At 40.0% G+C, this 21727-nt stretch overlaps 1 protein-coding gene across 1 annotated transcript in view; it reads right to left on the reverse strand.

Annotated features, from left to right (window-relative positions):
- Positions 1-849: 849 nt before the first annotated feature.
- The window catches only part of SLIT3 (slit guidance ligand 3), a 534848-nt gene continuing 513970 nt past the window's right edge, over positions 850-21727 (reverse strand). The window contains exons 32-36 of the mRNA XM_066612910.1: positions 21557-21687; positions 9377-9531; positions 8070-8355; positions 6679-6887; positions 850-4101 (exon numbers count right to left, since the gene is read on the reverse strand). Coding sequence (XP_066469007.1) covers positions 3863-4101; positions 6679-6887; positions 8070-8355; positions 9377-9531; positions 21557-21687 — 1020 coding nt within the window. The 3' untranslated portion in view covers positions 850-3862. The remainder of the gene's footprint in view (positions 4102-6678; positions 6888-8069; positions 8356-9376; positions 9532-21556; positions 21688-21727) is intronic.

Below are 21727 nucleotides of genomic sequence, written 5' to 3' on the forward strand. Positions count from 1 at the left end.
CATGTGTGTAACTGTCCTGGGAAGCTAGAAGTCTTTGGTGATATACTTAGAGGAAGTCTATTGTAGGGGACAGAATTTAACTTTTTGTTTTTTGAAGGAAGTCAAATGTAGCCATTTTGATAATTGGCCTTTTCAGCCACACTAGATGCTGTTCCAGAACCACCATTCAGAGCGCGATACCATAGTCTTTCGAGACTGAAGGTTGCCAACATACAGGTGTAGGATTGATCCATTTGCCTTTGTATGGATGTCTGATGCTCAGTCCACAGCTAGAATTCTAAGTATACATTCTAGGAAATAAGAACTATTTTCAGTGCAATCCTATGCATGACTACTAAAAAGTTAAGTCCCACTGTATTCAATAAACACACTTTCCCAGGAAAGTGTGTATAGGATTGCAGTGTTTGTCTGTAAACTGGTTTGTGAAGTTTTGGTTGAAAAGCAATATATAAATATTTTTAATATTAATTATTTAGCACAATGGGACTTCTTTCCAAGTAAAGAGGATTGTAGTGCATGTTCCTGATGTGAGGCTTCAAGTCAACTCTGTGCTTTTTAGATATATTTGTACCTGGAGACTCATTTCCCCATTTGTTCACAATCATGATTCACCTGCATGAGACCAGAAACTCATAATCTCAGGTTAGTTGATACTGCAATCAGTTGCACGGGGCTTCAGATACTTCTTACATGATAGGCTTTCACTGTGTGCTCCTAGCTCATGAGGCAGCACTCATACCAAGGACATCTGGGATGTGCTCAGTCAATAGGCTAAGGTGGAAGCATGTCTAAGAGACAGAAAAATGACATGCACAGCTACACAGGATAAGGTATAATCGTCCACAGCCCAACCATTTACTTAAATTTATTACATCACAATAGGACAACCTAGTAAAATACACAAAATTCATACCAGTCCACATTGCCAATGTACAATCTTTAAAGGGTTAGCATCTGTCTTTATATTAATTTTTTTAAAGTAAGCTAATGCATTCCATTTATAATAGCTGAAATGTCCTGTCATTTAGGCAGTTTAGAGAAATCTAATTAACTTTTTAAAAACTAACTTCATAGTCCTTTTGGCACTTTAAAAACAAAACAAGAAACTAGATTCCATATCATACCAGTTGATACAAAGTACAGCATAAACTGTCCAATGGCAGAAAACAAAGTGTCTTTTCTTCTAGTTCACTACATAGTCCAAGTACGTACTTGATGGAACAGGGCCAGCCTTATTCTACTGTGCTAGTTCTTGTTCAGCTTGTGTCAATATGGAAACATCCTTGGAATTATTTCACAGAACGTTGAAGATTTTTTTGTGTGCCTAAGGTATGCATGTAATAACATGAAGATGAAGGACCATGTGAAAGCTGTACCTTCTTTCTATCTTTATATGCATTTCTTATTTTCTGCTTGGGAATGGAGAAACATTAGTCTGAAAAACAGTCACCTCACAAAATTGAGAAATTGAGACTTTTGTAGCATTTACAACATTATCCTATTCTGGCTGGATTTCCATTCTCGGTAACAGAGTCTATAGCTTCTTGGGTAACAGATGCCATGAAAAAGAATAAATCATTAGGAAAAGGATGCTTGTGCCAAAGACTTGTTTATGCAAGAGAGTGTTGTTGCATTTGCTTTTGCAAACTTTTGGTCTCTGCAGATTCTGGTACATTTCGATATTATAAATTCCAGCTGCTTCTTGCATCACATATTGTACGCAAAATGACAAATCCCACTCTCCTTCGTGGCCTTTGCTCCCTCCAGCTCCTGAACTGTATTCTTTCAATCAGGTTTTGGCAAAGTAACTAGTGATTGTTTTATGTTACACTGATTGCAGGCTCCATGAACTTCTGTTTATTCTGAAAAGCAACTATTGTATCAGTCTTCCCTCTCCTGCCTGAAATTATCCTGAGAACCCATAAGGAAATCTGAACAAACTATTGTGGCTTTCAGAAGACTGTAATTAGAATCAAGACTCTTAAGCATTTTCAGACTCCTGAAATTTGAAGGGAGAAAAAAAGGGTCAAAATGCTTGCAGCATGATAAATCGGGGTTTATTTTGGAGAGACTGTGCTAGGCACAAAGTGGGATTCACTTTTATGCCTGTTTTTAAGACATGGATGTCTTCCGCCAAGAAGGGCCTCATACCAAGTTCATGGGATTTAGCCATCATCTCTGGATCCCAGCTGGAATGCTGAGTGCATGCTTTCTCTTAGGCACTTAAATTTTTTTTACTCTCTCACACACACGGCTCCTTGGAATTATAGGCTACCCTATATCATGCATGCAAGCAAAACAAAGGGAAAAGAAACCTGAGAAAATAAGATGGCTAGGTTATATGCGTATACAAAATGTCAAAGACATTTGGGTTATAATAAAATTCTCTAAGGAGTAACGCCTTTGTTAGAACATTTCCCACTCCAGAACTCTACTCTGAAGACGGGTTACACATTATGCCCACACCCCCACTTGGACAAACAGCTTCCACACTGTGGCTGTGCAGCTGCTGTAACATGGCTTACCACGTGGATTGCTGCTGCTATCCCATGAAGACTTCCCATGCTATTGCCAGCAGCCACCTGAAATACTTGGCAGTGGTGGAGGCAATCCATGTGACCAGCTGTTCTGCACAGCTGATCTGCTCATGGATTGGCTGCCATGCACAGGCTGTTTCAGCAGAAGCCACGTAGGGAAGCAATGGTGCAAGCAATCTAAGAAACCATTTGTTATCTGCATTTATTTTTAGTTTCACAGGAGCCCACTGAAAGGAAGGATGAGGGTTCACTGTGGCAGCAGATGGAGTACATGAAACACTCCCAAGAATTTTAAAATGGATTGTCATATAGTCTGGTAAGGTGGTTTTTCAGTGCTTTTTTGCATTTCTGCTTTGCAACCATAAAGTCATGTGGAATGACAACAAGGAGGTTGCCATGATAGGAGATCACTATTCAGTCTGTCCCCTGCATGAAACAGTGAACACATGCAGGATGGAAGCCAACAGGGAAGGGGGCGGGGTCAGTAGGAGAGAATGCTGCTCCACTTCATCGAGGGGCAGAGAAGGATGTACCCAGCAACTGGATTATCCCCTATGATATTTATTAGGTGTTACACAGTGCTTACTTTCCATCTTCTTATGTTAAAAAGAACAACTTCTTCAGCAAAATATTTCTCATATTAATCATTTTCATGTGTGCCTGTGCTAGAAAGCCACTATAACTGATGAAAAACACAATAGTGTGAGAATGAATCATACATAGAAGACAAAACATTTTACTACCATTGCATTAATATGTGCATAATAAAATCTGTGCATAAGGCCCAAGCTAATGCAGCATCATAATGTGCTTTTTTTGACAGTGGTGTCAAGCAGATTCACAACAATGACAAACACAACTTCATCATCAGCTGAGAGGGATATTAACTGAGCATGCCTGGACAGGAAAGACAACAGAACTACCGCTGTGGGATGTGCATCTTTCTAGAATCTTTCAAGACTCGTTTCACTGTTTCTGTAGTAGATCCTTTGAATCACCTTCACATCTGGTCATCGTGCAAAGCTTATCAACTATACTCTGTTTTTAATCCCTGTGTTTAGGTTTGATAATTTTTCCAAGAACAATTTTTTAACTGTAAAAAAAAAAAATCCATAGTAAAAATAACTCACTATATGATACATATACCCCAAACGGTCAGATACTTTATATAATAAAAGATGAAAATAGTCACTTTTCATAATAAAAATAACTTCTATTTTTGCTTATTTTACAATATACTTAATACTCTCTTCTTCACTTAAAAGTTTAAAAGGTCCTGTTTTTTTTTTCATAGCACATCTGAGTCGATACAGGGGGAAAGAGGCTTATAAACATTTTGCACAGCCACACTCCACGTGTCTCTCTAGCTCTTCTGTGAAGGAGGAGCCGTCCTCACACTGGAAGACAAATTTCCGCCTTTTGCTCCGGAGGGCAACGCAGCACTGATCATTCCCACAGCTGCCATGACACTCCATGCGAGGCACCTTCACACTGGAAACACAGGAGATGGGACCTTGCTGCTTCCGAATCAGTTCACGAATGATCTCTCCTTGGCATAGATTCTCTGTTAGGACAAAGTAACACATGACATGAGAACGTTTGCGTAGCCAAATCATGAACATTTAAGAACACAAGTTCAATACAATCCATGACTTTATAGTGACCACGTGCTTGCTCTTTGCGGCAGAATATCCACCACAGGTAACTTTGCCATAATGTTACACTGGAAAGTCTTGATTATGCTGGTGTAATCTTAGGCTGATATAAAAGGAACATCAGCATGAAACTGCCAGTATGTCAAATGGATGAACTAGAGCAGGGGTCTCTAAACTTTTCCGCATCAAATATCTGGCATAGTGGCGAGGGCCAAAAAAGATATAAAATTTAAATCAATACATTAGAGATGGAACTTAGATGAATGACTTAATGAATGATTGAACAGGCTCAAATGTCCAGGATTTCTCCATGCACCATTTAAATCGACCCCCATTCCCCCACCCCACAAGCACAACTTCAGTTGTTTGGTCAACTGCGCCAGAGGCTCTCAGGGGATCAGAGGCTGGCTGTGGGCCGCATCTGGCCCCTGGTCCAGAGTTTGGAGACCCCTGAATTAGAGGTTAGAAGGGGAGAGGGGGAAGCAAGACTTAGACATAATCCTATAACTGCTCAATGCTAACCCTGGCAATGGTGTGACAAAACCATTGGGTTAATTAAAAACACTCCAACTGAAGTTAATGGAGAACCCAGAATGATTGCCACCACCTTCTGTATCACCTACACAATCATAGTGGAGGAAAGCATTCCAACTAACTCTGTAGTCAATCATGGCACATATCCAGCAGTTTATAAGACCTAGCAGGGAACAGATACAGTATCTCAGACAACAGGATGTGCAGCATGAGGCTATACTATTCTGGTGTCAACTCATATAACTCAGAGCACACATGGGAACTTTGGTGAATCGACACTTGGCAAAAAAAAAGAGGGCAGAAGCCAAGACTATCACAAAACATAAAGACAGTGGTTCCCCAACATTTTTCAACTGGTGGCTCTTTGAACTTACTGGGCCATTGGCGGTGGCTCCCCATTAGGGTTACAATCCTATACATTGTATAGGGTGAGGGTTTTCTGAAAGGATTCCATGGCTCTCTGGGCTGGTTTCTGAGGCTCCCTGGGGAGCCATGGTTCACATTTTGGGAACAACTGCATAAAGGGCATATTGAACACTTGTCTCCTCTGAACTGCAGTGAAACCTCACCAAAGGACACCATGACACCAGTGCAATGCAGTTAGTGGCCATCACCATAACAGTTGTAGGATTGCTCTGCCATTCTCATGACACCATGAGTATGATGTATTTGTATAGTCATCTATCAACAAGTTCACTGCTAAGGTTTAAGAAGAGACCAATTGCCTAGTTTAATGAGATTGATTGAGATTGATTGAAATGACATAATCATTTGTGTATATTGATACTACTGGAATTTATCCAAATAGTGCTTTGGGACAGGAGGATTGTAGGAGGGCTAAGCTGCTGTCTGTAGATGTGAAGCTGTCTGCAAGGTGGGAGCTCTTCCTGTTTATTTCCTGGTTACAATGACTTATTTTCATCATTATAATCTCTAGCAAGCTGTAACCCACTGAGAATGAGATGTTGCTGATCCACTCTAATTAGATTTTACACCACACTTTCTAGTAATAACATGTTTTTCCTACATGTTAATAAGGTTCATATTTAAAGCAATGAGTCAAGGAAGCTGTAATAGTCAAGAGGCCTCCCTTCAGAAAATGGAAGTCCTGCTGAAATAAGGAACACAAACTCTGGCAAAAGAAAGGTAAGCAGTCAATAAAGGACACAGGAAGTATGAAAACTGAGCTTTAAAAGGGGATCGGACAAGTTTATAGAGGAGAGGTTCATCAATGGCCACTAGTCATGCTGGCTATGTACCACAGTCACATCCAGCAGAAGTATGCCTCTGGATACAAGTTGCAGGGGAACAATGGTGGGAGAGAAATATATGCTCTCTCTCTCCTGCTTGTGAATTTGGCTTCCCAAAGGCAGCTGGTGAACCGCTAAGGGACAGAGTGCTGAACATGATCCAGCAGGGCTCTTCGTGCATTCCTCATGTGTTCTCATCTAATTGATGCACACTCTGTCTTCAGTTCATCATTAAACATACACACAACAGAATATTATGTTTCTAAGGAATTATAAACTGCTTTCAGCTCTGTATAGATACTGACCCCCTCCATTATAGATACAGAACAGTTACTGAGGGATAGTTGCGTTTTCTAGATTTTTAACCTTTCTAAACACGTCATGCAAGCTGCTTATGTAGTAGGATTGAAGGTAGAAGTGACTGCATGTTTACAGCAGTGCAGATGCAAGAACATAAATATGCATTGTTGATATGTGGAACAAGCACACACTGTTTCAGCACCATTTGTAGACCCCAAAAGCCCATTTCCTGTCAGTTGCATTGTATCAATAGTAGTGTTAAAGATATTTCATATCTTTATTTTTGGTGTCTGGGATCTCACAGAATGAAATCTTCTGAACTCTCTTATCACTTGTGCTCCTTAATAAAGAACAAACAGATCTAAGCAAAGTACATATCACACATGTTGCAACCATACCAACCTCTATCACAGCGTTCTCCACTGTAGTTTGGATCACATTCGCAATAGGGCTCCCCGTGTGCTGAGATCTTACACTGTCCGTGAATGCATTTCAGAACTCTGCAGGGGTTGGATGAATCATTCTTTCTATCACAGTACATGCCCATATAACCTTCTAGGCACTTACATGTGTAAGCAGAGTTGGTGGCTATGCATTTACCATAGAGGCACCTTTATAGGAAAGAGGAAGGGAGAAACAGCATGTGTTAATTTGTGGATCACATACAGAATACAGAATTTAGAGTACTGCTGACAAACTCATAGATAGGTTTTCTTTTTGATGCATAAGGTTCCCATTTTCCACCAGACTTCTGAAAAATAACATAGAACTTCACAGTTAGGGAGCTTTAGAAATTGCCCCCCTCCAAATCCTCCTATAACTACAATTTAAAAAAAAAGTTTTATCATGTAAAGAAGTCACCAATAATGGGGCGAAAACTTATTTTCTTTCAGTAAAAATGTATTATTTTTAATACAAGTTCTTACAAAAACTGTGATTGGTGGCTATCATTTTAGGAGAGGCATTCCACCTTCTCTTTCACACAGGAAAGGCAATGTCTCTTTTAGGGACAATGCCTGCTACAAGATAGGGGTATCACCTTAAAACAAAGAAAGGAGAAGTATGCTTTTGACTTTAGAATGAGTATTTTAACCTTCATGTAAAATGTATGCAACTTCAACCAAGAAACTTACTAATATTCATATGCTTAATGGAATAATTAATCTGGAAACAGTTCTTAAAACTGTTGTGTTGGTTGGTTTATGTTGGTTTAAGTCAGCTATTGTCAACCTTCTTCATGTCACAGCACACTGACAAGGCACTAAAATTGTCAAGGCACACCATCAGGCTTTTGACAATTGATAAGGCACACCATGCTGCCAGTGGGGGGGTCACATCCCTCATTGGCACTACTAGTAAATGACCTTCCCCCAAATTCCTGTGGCACACCTGTGGACCACTCAAGGCACACCAGTGTGCCACGGCACAGTGGTTGAAAATGGCTGGTTTAAGTGTTGGTTTATTCAAATCATTTTTTGAACCTAAAGTTCTGAGAATTCTGATGAGAAATAACTTGACATTTAGCTTATCTCTGTTAGATTATGTTCAGAAGTTGGAGGCAGCATTCACTGATGACCATCTTCACAGTGGGTTGTGTTTTAGGGCCCAATTGTATCCAACTTTCTTGCCCCAGTGCAGCTGCAGTGCAGCCCCAAGGTAAGGGAACAAATGTTCCCTTGTGGAGGCCTCCATAACTACCCTCCCATAACATGACTACACCAGGGCTGGAAAGTTGGATAGGATTTGGCCCTTAGTTAGTCACTGTTCACTATTCAACACTGGATGAAACTTACTTGCTATTGAGGCAGGGATCTTTAACTTCTTGATCACACAGTGAGCCTGTCCAGCCTGGGTGGCACTCACAGACAACACTTGTCTTCTCAATTGAGCGACAGATGCCATGCTTGCAGATGTTACAGGACTTGCAGCCAGGAAGGACCCCTATGGATTGATGTGGTAGATCCTTGAAATCCTGCAGCTCATTATTAATGCGGACATCATGAATGCAGCCATGGAAACCGCTGGGTGTCCTCTCTGTACCCTGCCGCAATGAAGACAGTCCTGTGGACGTAGGAATGCCTGCAAAGGAAGTCAGGAAGTACTACAGGATAATACTTTAGCCCTTTAATGGTATCCCAAAAACTCTTTATAAATATAATATCACAGAAGAAAAATCGTAGGAGTTCACGATGCATAGTATGTTTGAGATTACATCTCTCGCCTCCTCCATTCCCATGCCATCATTTATTAGGCATGACTAATTGATTTAAGTTTTGCATCTCATTCCAAAGCAGATCATGTTGAAAGTACACCACATGATGCAAAGAAAAAGCACTTGCTTGGCATGAATTTCCTAACCCAGAAAAATTCATGTCATAAAAACAAACCAATAAGATTACAGTGGACAGCTTATGAAGTTTGGACATTTATTTGTTATTAATTTCTAAACTGTACTCAAGGATGGCACATAACAAAATAAAATCAACCACGAAAATAAAAACAACACAACACATGGGAACAGTGTGACAAACACAGTAAGGAAAAACTACATTCTGTACCAAATGCTAACTGAATGAAGAGAGCTTTTATGCACTTCTGGAATGATGCCAAACACAAAACATGGTGGATGTCAGGAGGAAAGTCATTCTACCAAATACATCTGGGGCAACAGGTATAAAAACCCTGCTTCGGTTGCAACCTAACATGACAATGGAATTCGAAGCAGGGCCTGATCAGATGAAGGTAGGAGGTGTGAGGGACAAAGCAAGGAGAGGTGGTATGCAAGACCTGGGCTCAAAACTCTGTTCAGCCATGAAGTTCAGCACTTTGCTCTACAAATGCACTATTTTTCAAACTAGCCTGCTTCACAGGATATATTGCAACTTATCCTGATCCTTAACCACACAAGAATGTGGTCTGTCTTTGCTCTTCGTTTTGGGCATTTAAGGGTTTAAAATCCCTCTTCCAGCATTGCTATCAATATCAAAATTTTACTACCCTCTGGTGGCTGCATTTATCACTTAAGAACTGTGAGAGATCAAATCACATATCTCCTGATGTTCAACCCCCTAGCTACAATTCTGCAAAAAACCAAACTCACCTCCAATGTAGAGAGGAGTGTCATGATCAACCACAGGCTGTTTCTGCAGTTTACCAAGGCTCTTGGGAGCACCCTTATCTACAACCAGGTTCAAGGTCTGGTTCAACACTACCAGCTCCACACTGTGAAACTGCCCATCATTGACCGTTTCCACACTAACAGAGAAAACAAAGAGACAAGGGAATTAGGAAGTAATTAACAGAAGTATCATATCCAAGTTTCTATTATGGTAATTCCCTTTAAACTCTATTAACTGTTGTAAGAAAAATACAAATGCAGGACTGAGTAGATATATGCAATTAGAATACATTAATATATAGTTCTTTGGTTACTGGCTGAGATTGATGTTTTATATGTTAGCAGATCTGAGGGAATCAATTAGTCCCACACGGCAAAGTGAAGTTCTGTTAATAACTTTACAACAACAACAAAAGGACTGTAGTCATTGTAACACAGACAGAACAATAAGAAGGGAAAAATAAGTAGGCGTAGTCAATGTAGGAGAGAGAGAGCAACCCTTTAGGCCCAAATCCTAACCCACTTTCCAGCACTGGCATAGCTGTGCCAATGGGATGTGTGCTGCATCCTGCAGTTGGGGGGCACTCACAGAGGTGTCCTCAAAGTAAGGGAATGTTTATTTCCTTACCGAGAAGCTGCATTGCCCTTAAGTCAGTGCTGGAAAGTGGGTTAGGATTGCGCCCTTAGACTAGCAACTAGACTAGCAACAAGGTTACAGCTTCCCCATACTGTAGCATACAGTAACATATATACCCACACCCACTGACTATATAATGAATGGCCCTGCTCATATGCTGCCATTCTTCCTACATTATAAATACCACCTTTTTACTTTCAGTCAACTAAAGTAGTGAACAATCCAACAATGTAAACGGAATTTTAACCTGCACTGACTGCTTGCTTGTTCCAGAGAGCAACTGGTTGAACAGATTCACTTTTTTATCCCACTTTTTTCCATTAGTGGTCCAAGGTGCAAACAACGAAACTTATGAAAGACAATATAAATATAATATTGAAAACAAAAGTTGAACACCAACAAGTTCTTAATTGGAGATGCCGTTTGTCAGCACAATACTATACACGTGTACTCAAAAGTAAGTTCCATTGCTTTCAGTGGGGCTTACTTCTAAGAAAGTGTGCGTAGGATTGCAGCCTCCACAAATCAATGGATTGCTCCTCATGGCTGGTATACTCTGGTTCCTGCTATGGGAGCTGCCTTTTATTTAAGTTTGGGAGGAAAAACGAGTGATTTCTGAATCAATGTCGTTCTCTCTGCCTTATCTGAAGAAGTTCAGGTAATAAAAGATTAACTATAGTATTTAGCAATGCTATTTTTTATTTCAGGCATAAATCACTGGGTCCTCCACAGCACATGGACTTTCTAGATTAAGGGATAAAAGCTCTGATTCACAGGATTATGGAGGCTCAGATGTCTAGCAGACAGTACTGAAACTTTAGGAAATGTCTAAATAGAAATGTGAGCTGTTTCAAAGATCTTCATTAAAATAATTAAAATTTGTTCTTATTAAATAAAAATAGTTTTCATTTACTCTTCACTGGCTTTTTTAAAGATCCAGGTATGCAGAGTCCACTTTTCTAACTTCTATATATAATTTTTACAAAATAAAAAGTGGTTTTTCTACTGCAATTTCATTCTTCCTTTCTCATTCCTCCATAACATGTCATCTTTTTGTTTTTTGTTTTTTTTAACTAAGTACAATACACTTAAAAGCTTTAGTCATAACAGACATTCTAACTATCTCATTGAATCAGAGGATATGATTCAGTAGATCAAACTGAGCTGGCTGTCATAAATGTGAATGTTATAGAAATTAAATGCTATCGTGCTGAAAAATGTGGGAATACATTATCACTATTTGAAAATATCTGTTCACAATAAAGCATTAACTGTTCATATTTTTGGTTCAAATAGAGTAATAGGCAATAGCTACTGTGAAGTGCACAGCTGTTTGCAGGTGCCCTTTCCTAGTATTGCCCCGGAATATGTGAAACAACTTTTCATATTGTTCGGTAATGCTCAACCATCACCAGTGGAAGGCAATGAAGGGGGTGAGTAGGAAAATCTCTAAAAATTCTTTCAGTGGGGCACTTGTAGGGTTAATCTGTTAGTATAAATGAACCCTAAATTATTACCATAGCCGGGACCCATGGTGTGATCGCACTCCACTTCCGGTTTTGCAGAGGCGGGGCGCGATCACTCCATTTTCACTTCTTAAGCTTCGGGGAGCCCTACAGTCTGTTGCACAGGGCTCCCCACACCCCTGGGAGGCTGCAGGAGGCTCTGGTAAGTACAACCAAGCCCCTGCAGCCCCCTGAGCAATGTGATCCTGGGGATTGCGTCGCTGCCTTCCCTCCACCCCCGCAAGGACTTAGAGACGCTCAAACTCTCCCAGAGAGTTTGAAAACCACTGTGAGTGTGTGTGTGTGTGTATGTATGTATGTATGTATGTATGTAAAATGTGTGTGTGTGTGTGTGTGTAACATATATATAAAATGGATGCATGGATATGGTCTTTAGAGTTAAGCACTTTAAAATCCCAGTGATTTTAAAATTAAGCACATATCTGCCACTGAATTCAATGGGACATATATATAAGACATTTAAAAACAATGAAACACAATAAAACTTGGATCCCCATTAAAATATGTTCATAAAAAAGCGCCATGCCAGGTGTCAGCATAGAAAGGCTTCCCTTAAAATAAAGGTCTTAAGACCCTGCTGAAAGGATTCTAAAGGGGGAGATGTTCTCAATTCCAGGGGGAGGGAACTCCACACATGGGGAGCCACCACTGAGAAGGCCCTCTTTCTTGCTGCCATCCCCGTCACCTCCGCTGGTGGCGGCACAGTTAGAAGGACCCCCTCTGATGACCTGAGAGGATGGGTTGGATTGTATGGAAGGAGGTGGTCCCTCAAGTACCCTGGATTATATCACATTCAATATCACATCCAAACTTCCTTGGGAATGGATGCATGGATATGGTCTTCAGAGTTAAGCACTTTAAAATCCCAGTGATTTTAAAATTAAGCACATATCTGCCACTGAATTCAATGGGACTTAAAAATACTGGGTGGGCTATACCCCAACTGTTTTAAAACCAAGAAGTTGATAATGCATAATTAAAGGGGTATTCATACTCTAATGAGAACCTGAAAAAACTTATTTTGTTAATCAGCAACTGTACCCCAAAAGACAACAGTAGTTTTTGAGAAAGGATTTCTTTTCAAGGAGATAAGTGCTTATATAATTATTTCTTCCTTGAGAGCTTGATTTGCTGCTGCTGTAGAGTAGACAGCCGTCATTGGAGACAGCTGGAGATAGTGGCTTGGCTTGGCAGGAGATGAAGAGAAGAAAGCCACAGACACTAAACAGTGCGTCACTGGCCAGCATGGCATACTGGCTGTATGTGGGGATGGGGAGCACCATTTCTGATGAAGGCAATGTTTGTTAACATGGCAGCTCAATTGGTAATAAGGTGTGTCCAAACTGATCCACCAAAAATAATGCTAGAGATGAAAACACCCAGACCAGTGTCTAGGGTTCATCTTGCTGTACTCTCTCTCTCTCTCTGTTTAACTACCTACATTACAGAAGGGACAGACAAAAATTTTCTTAAATCAGCCACATAGTGACAATGCCACAGTATAGCAAATTATTAAATGCTTTCAATATTAATGTGCAGGTCTGTCTTCAGCCAGACACAGTAGAGTGGAAACTTTTGCTGGTTTGAAAAGCTCTGGAAATGGCATGGTGTGACATTAAGGTGCAGTCTAGTACTTCATTTCTAGGTGGCAGTAGAGCATCACAAAAAGACAATATGCTCACAAGAAACAGCAGTGCTTGCATACTGACTACACAATCATCTCAAATCAGAATGTAAACAACAGCATGGTAGAAAAATCAAGCTGGGGCAGGATGAACTACCACCAAAATTAAAGCTTTCTAGGAAAGGAGAAGAATGAATCTGATCTGTACAATTGAAAAAGAGAACATGTAATAATGTTTGAACATCTGTAAATGATCTTTACATAGAGGGAGGGAGGGAGGGAGGGAGAGAGAGAGAGAGAGAATTTAAAATGGGAGTTGGATCAGAACCAACTCTGTGTTTGGATTCATAAAGCCAAAGCTTGTCTTAACAATTCTCTGCCAACCAATTAGAAACACTGCTTGAATTTTCACTGTGGGCTAAGTTCCAGTTAAACTAAGTGGAATCTGCCTTGTTTGAAACCATTCTGGATTTCACAATATATCCTTTAAAAAAACTCATTGAAATATAAACATATCTCAAAATATTCAAATGCATTTGATTTGACATCTCTATAAAAAATAGCAATTGCTCAATCTGTGCATAAAATGAAAAACAAAAACAAAATATAATGTATAGAAAGAAGCTGTCATCAGCAGTTATGTTACACAGGACAGGATTGCCTAGCTTTTGGTGATCTGGATTACCAGAATATTTGATCCATTCACCCACCTTCTTTTCCCTATTCATATTTTAAACTATAGTAGCTATATTTCAGCTTCTAGATCAACACACATGTTAACGTCACTCTGTTTTCTGCTAAGTTCACCAAGTATCTTCCTGACTAGTTCACTCTTAATTTGAGCCATATTGCAAAATGTATACTGTGTTTTATCCTATTCAATTAACTGTTGTTGGGTTCTTTTTGCTTTTACAGATTAACAGCGAATTAAAGGGTGTTTGGGAACACATGATGTACCCTTGGATTAAAGGGTACACATGATGCTCAGTCAGGTGATCTTATCCAGAATGGAACACCAAGGGGGTAATTTTAATAAGAAAAATGGCCTGCAGAGAAAGACCTTTCCACTCCCATCCTAAACTTTTCAATTCAATTACAGCTTTCCACAGATGCTTTGAGAAAAGGAAGAAAACCACCAACCAGTCATGGGGAAAACATGCAGATAAGTAGGTGTGTTGTGGAATTTGGTGCACAGACATCAGATACTGCAACTATATTGAGTTTCCAAATCTAATATGAGAATGAATTGCCTACATAAAATGCACCAGAGGGCTTTCCTATATTATCCACATTCAGGACAGAAACAAGTCAAGCCTCCGTAATACTAGGCCCTATGTCCCCACCAATCAAATCAAGATAGATATAATGATTAATAACAAAGAGAAGGGAACAAAAACCCATGTAGACATATTCAAAGGGATGCCTTTGATCCAGAATAGGTGCACACAGACTTCTTTTTCTTGCTCTGAAAAGATGTGCACCTGCTTTATTCACTCGCGGGTATGCTGTTGACAGTGCTTAGTGCTAGAGGTAATTAAAAATGTTCCCTGTTTGAATGACAGGCAGAAAATGAAGGTGTTTAGCTGAAACTGGAAGCTGAGTACTAGGAAAAAAAATCACTCCACTATCTCTTAAGAAATCAGATATCTAGTCAGGAAATGAAACTGCTTCAACTTTATTAGCTGGGTGGCAACTTGTACTTATAGGTTCAATGTTTGCAGCATAGCTTAAGAGAAGCAGGTGAAGAAAGAGCTTTTGGATGATACATGCCTGGAGATCTGGAGGGCAACATATGATTTTCAAAAAACGAAGGCATTCATAAAACAGGCAAGAACATTATGTTTTACAAACATGCACATCTATTTAAATAGTCCTTAAACAATGCATTAGGCAGCCTTGAAATAGAATGCTATGGGGAAGACATCCCCTAATCAAAGTTAACTGGAAGCAAAAGCTCATACTGAATCTTTTCAGTGTGTTGAAAGTCCTAGATACATTTACACAAAACAAAAGAGAGTGATAAAATCACAGCTGTGAAGTGCCATAAATATGATGGAATCAACCTGAGGGATGTACAAGATCATGCATGCCATCTCAACAGTTGCTTTTCATGAATAGTGAGAATTTTTGTCTTTCATTCCAATAGTTGGCAATGGAAGCCCTGGGTGAATCACGGCAAGCTGTAAGCAGCATAAAAGTCCCAGATGAGCATCTTGATCATTGACATATCACTTACTATGAATTCTTTGTCTGCATTTTTTTTTTAAAAAGACACTACTTATATGCTTCCCACAACAGGGAGTAAATTATAGTTAGATGCTATATAAAATGTCATTTTGCTTTGCTTATGATGACTTTCTGCTTGCCCTCACTACAATTATTAGGAATCAGTACATTTCTAAGGGAAAACAATACAGTCATTTAGAGCTAGAGCTTCTCTAGCATCATTTCATGTTAGCGTCGTCATCATCTTTGATGCAATGGCCAGTCTACGAACAGGCCACTTAATGATGAATATGTTACACCAGTGACAAAAGTTCTTCATTGGTCCCCACTTTTTTGGCCTGTGAAGCCTTCAACATCCTGGGACTGGGACATCTAAATGCTTGTTTTACCTTCCAAATTAACCTGTCACTCAACATCTTCTTCACAATCCCTTCTCCACATGTACTGCCTTCAGAGTGAAGGGTGGACTACCAGACAGAGGGCTTTCTTGGGGGTGGTGCTCAAATTATATTTCTCCCTCCACTGACATGTCCACAAGTGCCTTCTTTTCTATCTTTTAGACACAAGACCAAGTTCATTCTGTTGTCTTGTTCTGCTTGTTGTCATCTTTAATGAGTTTTAAAAGAGATCCTTTTAACTGCCTTTTAGTTGGACTTTTAATTCCTGTTTGATTTAATATGCTGGATTTTTAAAATTGTATTTTAGTACTTTACATCATAAGCTGCCTTGGTGTGGACAGAATTGTGTTTGCATTTGCATGTGTGTGTCTGCATATGCATCTATATCTATAGCAGTTGCATGATCGGAAGAAATTCAAGTTTACCATGGTGCTATAGAAGACCACAAAGTCATAAAAAACTGTAACTAAAATTCTGCTTAACATAAGGCTTCAGAAAAACGATTGTCAACTTTATTTCATGAGTCAATCTCCTCATTATATAATATGAAAATCAGTTGCTTAAGAATGAACAATCAGATTACTAGCTTCTGATCTTGCTTTACAATACATCATACTCTATCATATGTTATAGATACAATGTATCATTATATTCTAATTTTAAGTACTGCAGAAACTTAAAATTTAAGAACATAAGAACTTAAGAAGAGCCCCACTGGATCAGGCCAAGGGCCCATCTAGTCCAGCTTTCTGTATCTCACAGTGGCCCAACAAATGCTTCAGGGAACACACTAGACAAATGACACAACCTGTGTCCTGGTACCCTCCCCTGCATCTGGCAATCAGAGGCAGCCTACCTCTACCTGGGACATAACTACCATGACTTGTAATCCATGATGAACTTTTCCTCCAGAAATTTGTCCAATCCCCTCTTAAAGGCATCTAGACAAGATGCCATCACTACTTCCTGTGGCAAGGAGTTCCACAGACTAATTACATGCTGGGTAAAGAAATGTTTTCTTTTGTCTTTCCTAACTCTCCCAACACTCAATTTTAAAAAGCTTTTAAATATCAAGTAAAAACAAGGTCTCAAGGGCAATGGTAAACTGAGCCGTTGGTTGGCTGAATTACATTGCTTTAAATTCATAGTGGACATTTGCCTAGAAGACATGGGCTCTAAAGCCCCATTTAAAAAATGTTTAACATTCCAACAACAGCACAGATGAAAATTATCCAGTGGAGAAAAGAATCAATAAAAACCTTCTGTCCAGAAAATGTCAGCTATAATCATAATTTTTATCCTAACTGAAGTTCTTACAAGGCAGAAAATCAATAAGCAGAATGTTTACAAAAAAATCTAGCATTCAAACACAAATATACAGTGATTTAAAATAAAGCCAAAAAGGCCCCCCCCCCCTTATATATAAATTGGAAAAACATCAACATAGTGTCTTTTGGAAATGTTGGCAATAAAATATCTGCATGTTTAAAAGTTTCTGGTTTTAAAGTTTCTATCAACCATAATATACTTTTTTGTGATGTCAGTTTTGGTTTGAGCGAAGGAACTTCTTGCGTTAATTTCCCCCTCCTTCAGGTTAGTGATAACTGGCAATATACTTTATGTAATCTCTGCTTAAGGATATTTACTGACTTCTACCTGACATTACAGTGAGTGCCCAGAAAAACATTAATGCAAACTTTGACCTTTTTACTCCAAGAAACAAGGCAGAAAAAATCTGAGGTGAATCCCAAAAGCATCTCAGACTTTTCTTACATTTTACACTGCTTCTGAGTGAAAAATAATTAGCAACATACTGATGTGAGTTACTTCCATTCCACTCACAAAACAGCTACTACCAACTTACTGCACAGCCTTCACGGTAGTAATTGCTTTTCATTTTATCTAACTGTATTTGAATAAATCAAAGATACCCATTGGGCTAACACAGGGGTCTCCAAACCCCGGCCCTGGCCCGCAGCAAGCCTCTTTCCGGCCCGCGGCCAACCTCTTGTCCCCTGAAAGTCTCTGGCCCACTCAACTGAACATGACCAGAACCGTGCTCTGATTCTGTCTGGAGGGTGTTCTGAGGGCCAGAGAGGTTGAATGAATGAGCCCATTCATTCATTTATTCACTCATCTATGTTTCATCTCTAATTTATTTATTTAAATTTTATATTTAAATTTTTTTCCTGGCCTGCCACACCATGCCAGATATTTGATTTGGCCCTCTGGCCAAAAAATTTGGAGACCCCTGGGCTAATACATTAAAGAAAAGTACATCTAAGTTAACACAAGAGCTTTTGACTTGAAATAGTTCAAGAAAGAAAACGTTTTTTTCCTGGTATAAAGTAGAGAAAAAAGGCCTCTGTGCAGCAAGAATCCATATCCTCCCTCCGATATGCAATTTCATCTTGGACTGGAAGATGGCTGAATGGGCTACAGTTCCAGTTTGAAACCCATCTAAGGATTCCATATTCTATCAAAGTGTGCACCAACTGCATTTTATCCTTTGTGGGGTATTCCCGAAAGACTCAGTCTGGAAATGTTAGCATGGCATTTCATGGACATGCAATAGACTGTAGGAGATGGGGGAGGAGTAGCCATGTTGCTGTGGTGCTGATACATACATGCACCTGCATGTGTTTATGTTGAGTATGTGCTTCACTGTGGAAAAAGAGGAGATCAGAGGTTCTAAAGATTCTAGGGACTAGATTCTAAAGGCAATCTAAACGTTCTTACAGTGAAAGGAATTTAGATGACAGAGAGATAGGTAGCGGAAAAGGTGTCTGGAAAACTAGGTCTGTTTTACCTTACTCTAGCAGAAGTCTCTGCCTAGACCTAGAGTGAGGTGAAACTGACACCCCACAACTTGCAACTCTTCCTGCAATAATGGAGGACAGCCCTTATATTAGTTGAATGCAATCTGCAATACTCAGGATGGTTATTATTATTATTATTGCTGCATGTATTCTGTATTATAGGATTTGGAGGTTTGTTTAGTTTTGCAAAGCACTGAAATTAGCACATGAACCATCTGGATGATAGCTGCAATCCACCATGGTCCATCTTTCACCAAAAGGTGAGCTTCATTCTGACAATGTATTAGTCACCACAGCTGCGATTCAAGGATATCTGCAAGAGGGATCCGAAGGGCTTAGGAATGGACCTCAACAGATGGGAAACCTTGACCTCTGAGCGTCCTGCTAGGAGGCAGGCTGTGCAGCATGGCCTTTCCCAGTTTGAAGAGTCACTTGCCCAACAGACTGAGGCAAAGAGGCAAAGAAGGAAGGCCCGTTGCCAGGGAGACAGACCAGGGACAGACTACACTTGCTCCCAGTGTGGAAGGGATTGTCACTCCTGAATTGGCCTTTTCAGCCACACTAGACACTGTTCCAGAACCACCATTCAGAGCATGATACCATAGTCTTTTGAGACTGAAGGATGCCAATGATGATTAGTCACTTGGTCAGGTGAAAAGTCTAAAATATCCTTTGTCTTACTCTTATACAACTTTTATTTGATTATGTCTCAGCTTTGTCTTATTGGCCAAGGGCATTGGTCAATACCTTAGGCATTGTGACTTGCCATTAGATGCTGGCCAGGTAGGGAGAGGAACCCAATCTGGGCTCATGCCACCTGTAGTAGGAGAGGCAGGCTACACTGGTAACTTCAGTGTGAAAGATCTTAATCCCTAAACAATACATGTGGTGGCCTGGTTAATGACAGCAATCCTGAAATATTCACCAGCCCATTTGAGGTGGGGAGGTAATCCAAGGATTTCCACCACAGCTCTATGTGACTGTGGCATAGTTGTACTCTTTGTTGACCTTATATTATGGTGTGAATGGGATTACTTGGTGACAAACCTGAAAACGTTCAGCAGTTATACACCTCAGAATGACAGAGTGTTTACTATGGGTTTTGCCTCTTGACACAGCAGGCTCTCTCTGCTGGTGGGGTAGACTGTAAAAGCCTTTTTTTGGAGGGGGAGTTGGAAATATCAGCTGCCTCTGAGGTTAAACTGAACTCCTTTGTGTCCTAGTACTGCCACAATCCACATCATGAGACTTCTTAATGGTGTCTAAGATTTACTTATAGGAAAATACGTTCATTTACAGAATAGGAAGCAAAAGGAGTTGGAATTTTCCCCATTCCGAAACCGCCTTTTTAAGGGTAAAAAACCTAATGCACTTAGACACTCTTCCTTCTCTCTCCATCTTTTGACATTCTTTAGGTGCAGTTTTTCTCCCTTTGCCCAATCTTTTCCTATTGAGATTCATGCAAATCCCCATTCTGCTACACTCCTTAAACTAATAAAAGATTAGAGTGACATTTCAGAAAGGGCATCACATTAAGCAGCAGCTTTCACCATCTCAACAGATCACACAGCGCAAAACATAGCCAGCGAGCAGGCCATTAATCTTATGCTAATGAGGTGTCATTCCAAATGGAGACCTCCTTCTTGATCAATGTGAAGGGCACGGGAATAACGAGGACACTGATGCTTAGTACCACTGGTAACTTTGCCAGGAAGAGGAGGATCCATAAAACACGGTGATATCAGAAACAACCTCTTGTCATTATAGCATTCTGCTATCTACAATAGGGAGCAGGCACCCGCTCTGATCTGTCACCTCATGTGTTGTCTGCAGCTAATGAGCCTTCTCCTATGTTCTAATTAGTGGCATAAACCTGCTGTAACAACTCTGGCTTTGCTATAACATGGAATCAATTAGGATTAGCTGCAGAATAAAGAGGCTGTTTTCATGCCTATCCCACAAGGCTATAATCAGTGGTGAAAGTAACCAACAAAAACCCTTTGGATGGGTAGACAGCCTAGCTCAGACCTAATGATTGGCCTTTCTGTTCCAGTACAGAGCCTAATTAGTCAATACACCACCAGCACCGAAAGCAGCATACTGAGTTTGCTTCCACTTTGTTGCATACAGCGTAGCCCTCTAAAAAGAACAGATGGCAGCTCCAAGCTGAGCTAATTACCCATCCTGCCTTGTTTCCTGAGTATTTAAAAAATCTCACACAATAACAGAGACTGTGCAAGTGGTTTCCTGTTTCTCTGTTCATAAAATTGGTCCTTTTAAGTTTACTGTGCAGGGCCATAGTATCCTCTTTAATGAGAAGATATAACCTTCCTTTGGGGCATCAAAAACTACCACAACTAGAAATAGGACTTTGGGTGCTAAAAAGCTTTGGCCAACAACATCTCATTTGACTTAATGGATGAGTTTTGCATTAGGAAGGCTTCCCTGGGCCTCCTAAAGCCTTAGAAGGCATTAAAAAGTCAATTCCCATATTACAGAGAAACTGGAAGTCACTTTTTTAACCTTAAGGCTCAGTCTGAGCATGGCAAAGACTGCAGATGGAAGTCCATGGCCTCTTTTGGGCTCAGAGGACACTCTGGAGGTGAGGAGAGCGGATTTCCCCTCAGCTCCGGGGGGGGGGGGAGGTGTTCGCCCATATCTGCAGTTTCGCTTAACTGCAGGGGGTTCTGGAATGGAACTTCCGTGGATATGGGGGCATACCTGTACTACATTTTAAAAACTCATCTCTTCCCCATTTTCCTCAACTGTAGCCACTCTCATAACTTGATAAGAAAAATAAGAAATGTATGAAGATTGAAAACATACAAACAAATTATAAGTAAGTAATCAAGTTATAGAAGGGGGAACTATAGTAATATGATTTATATTTGTGGAAAACTGTGCTTCCTAATCCTTCAGTCAGAGAACTTACCTGTATATGGTTGTGGGTGGAGAGTTCAGTGTGTCATAGATAAGCCTTACATGACCTTGATACAACTCTAAAGCCAGGGGGTCATTGTCCCCTTTGTACAATAAGATGCCATTGTCTTTATCTGTTGCCACCTACGAACATCAAAGAGAAGATGATTAATGATGAAATATA

This window comes from Tiliqua scincoides, chromosome 2 (genome assembly GCF_035046505.1).
Source record: "Tiliqua scincoides isolate rTilSci1 chromosome 2, rTilSci1.hap2, whole genome shotgun sequence".
Lineage (NCBI taxonomy): Eukaryota > Metazoa > Chordata > Lepidosauria > Squamata > Scincidae > Tiliqua > Tiliqua scincoides.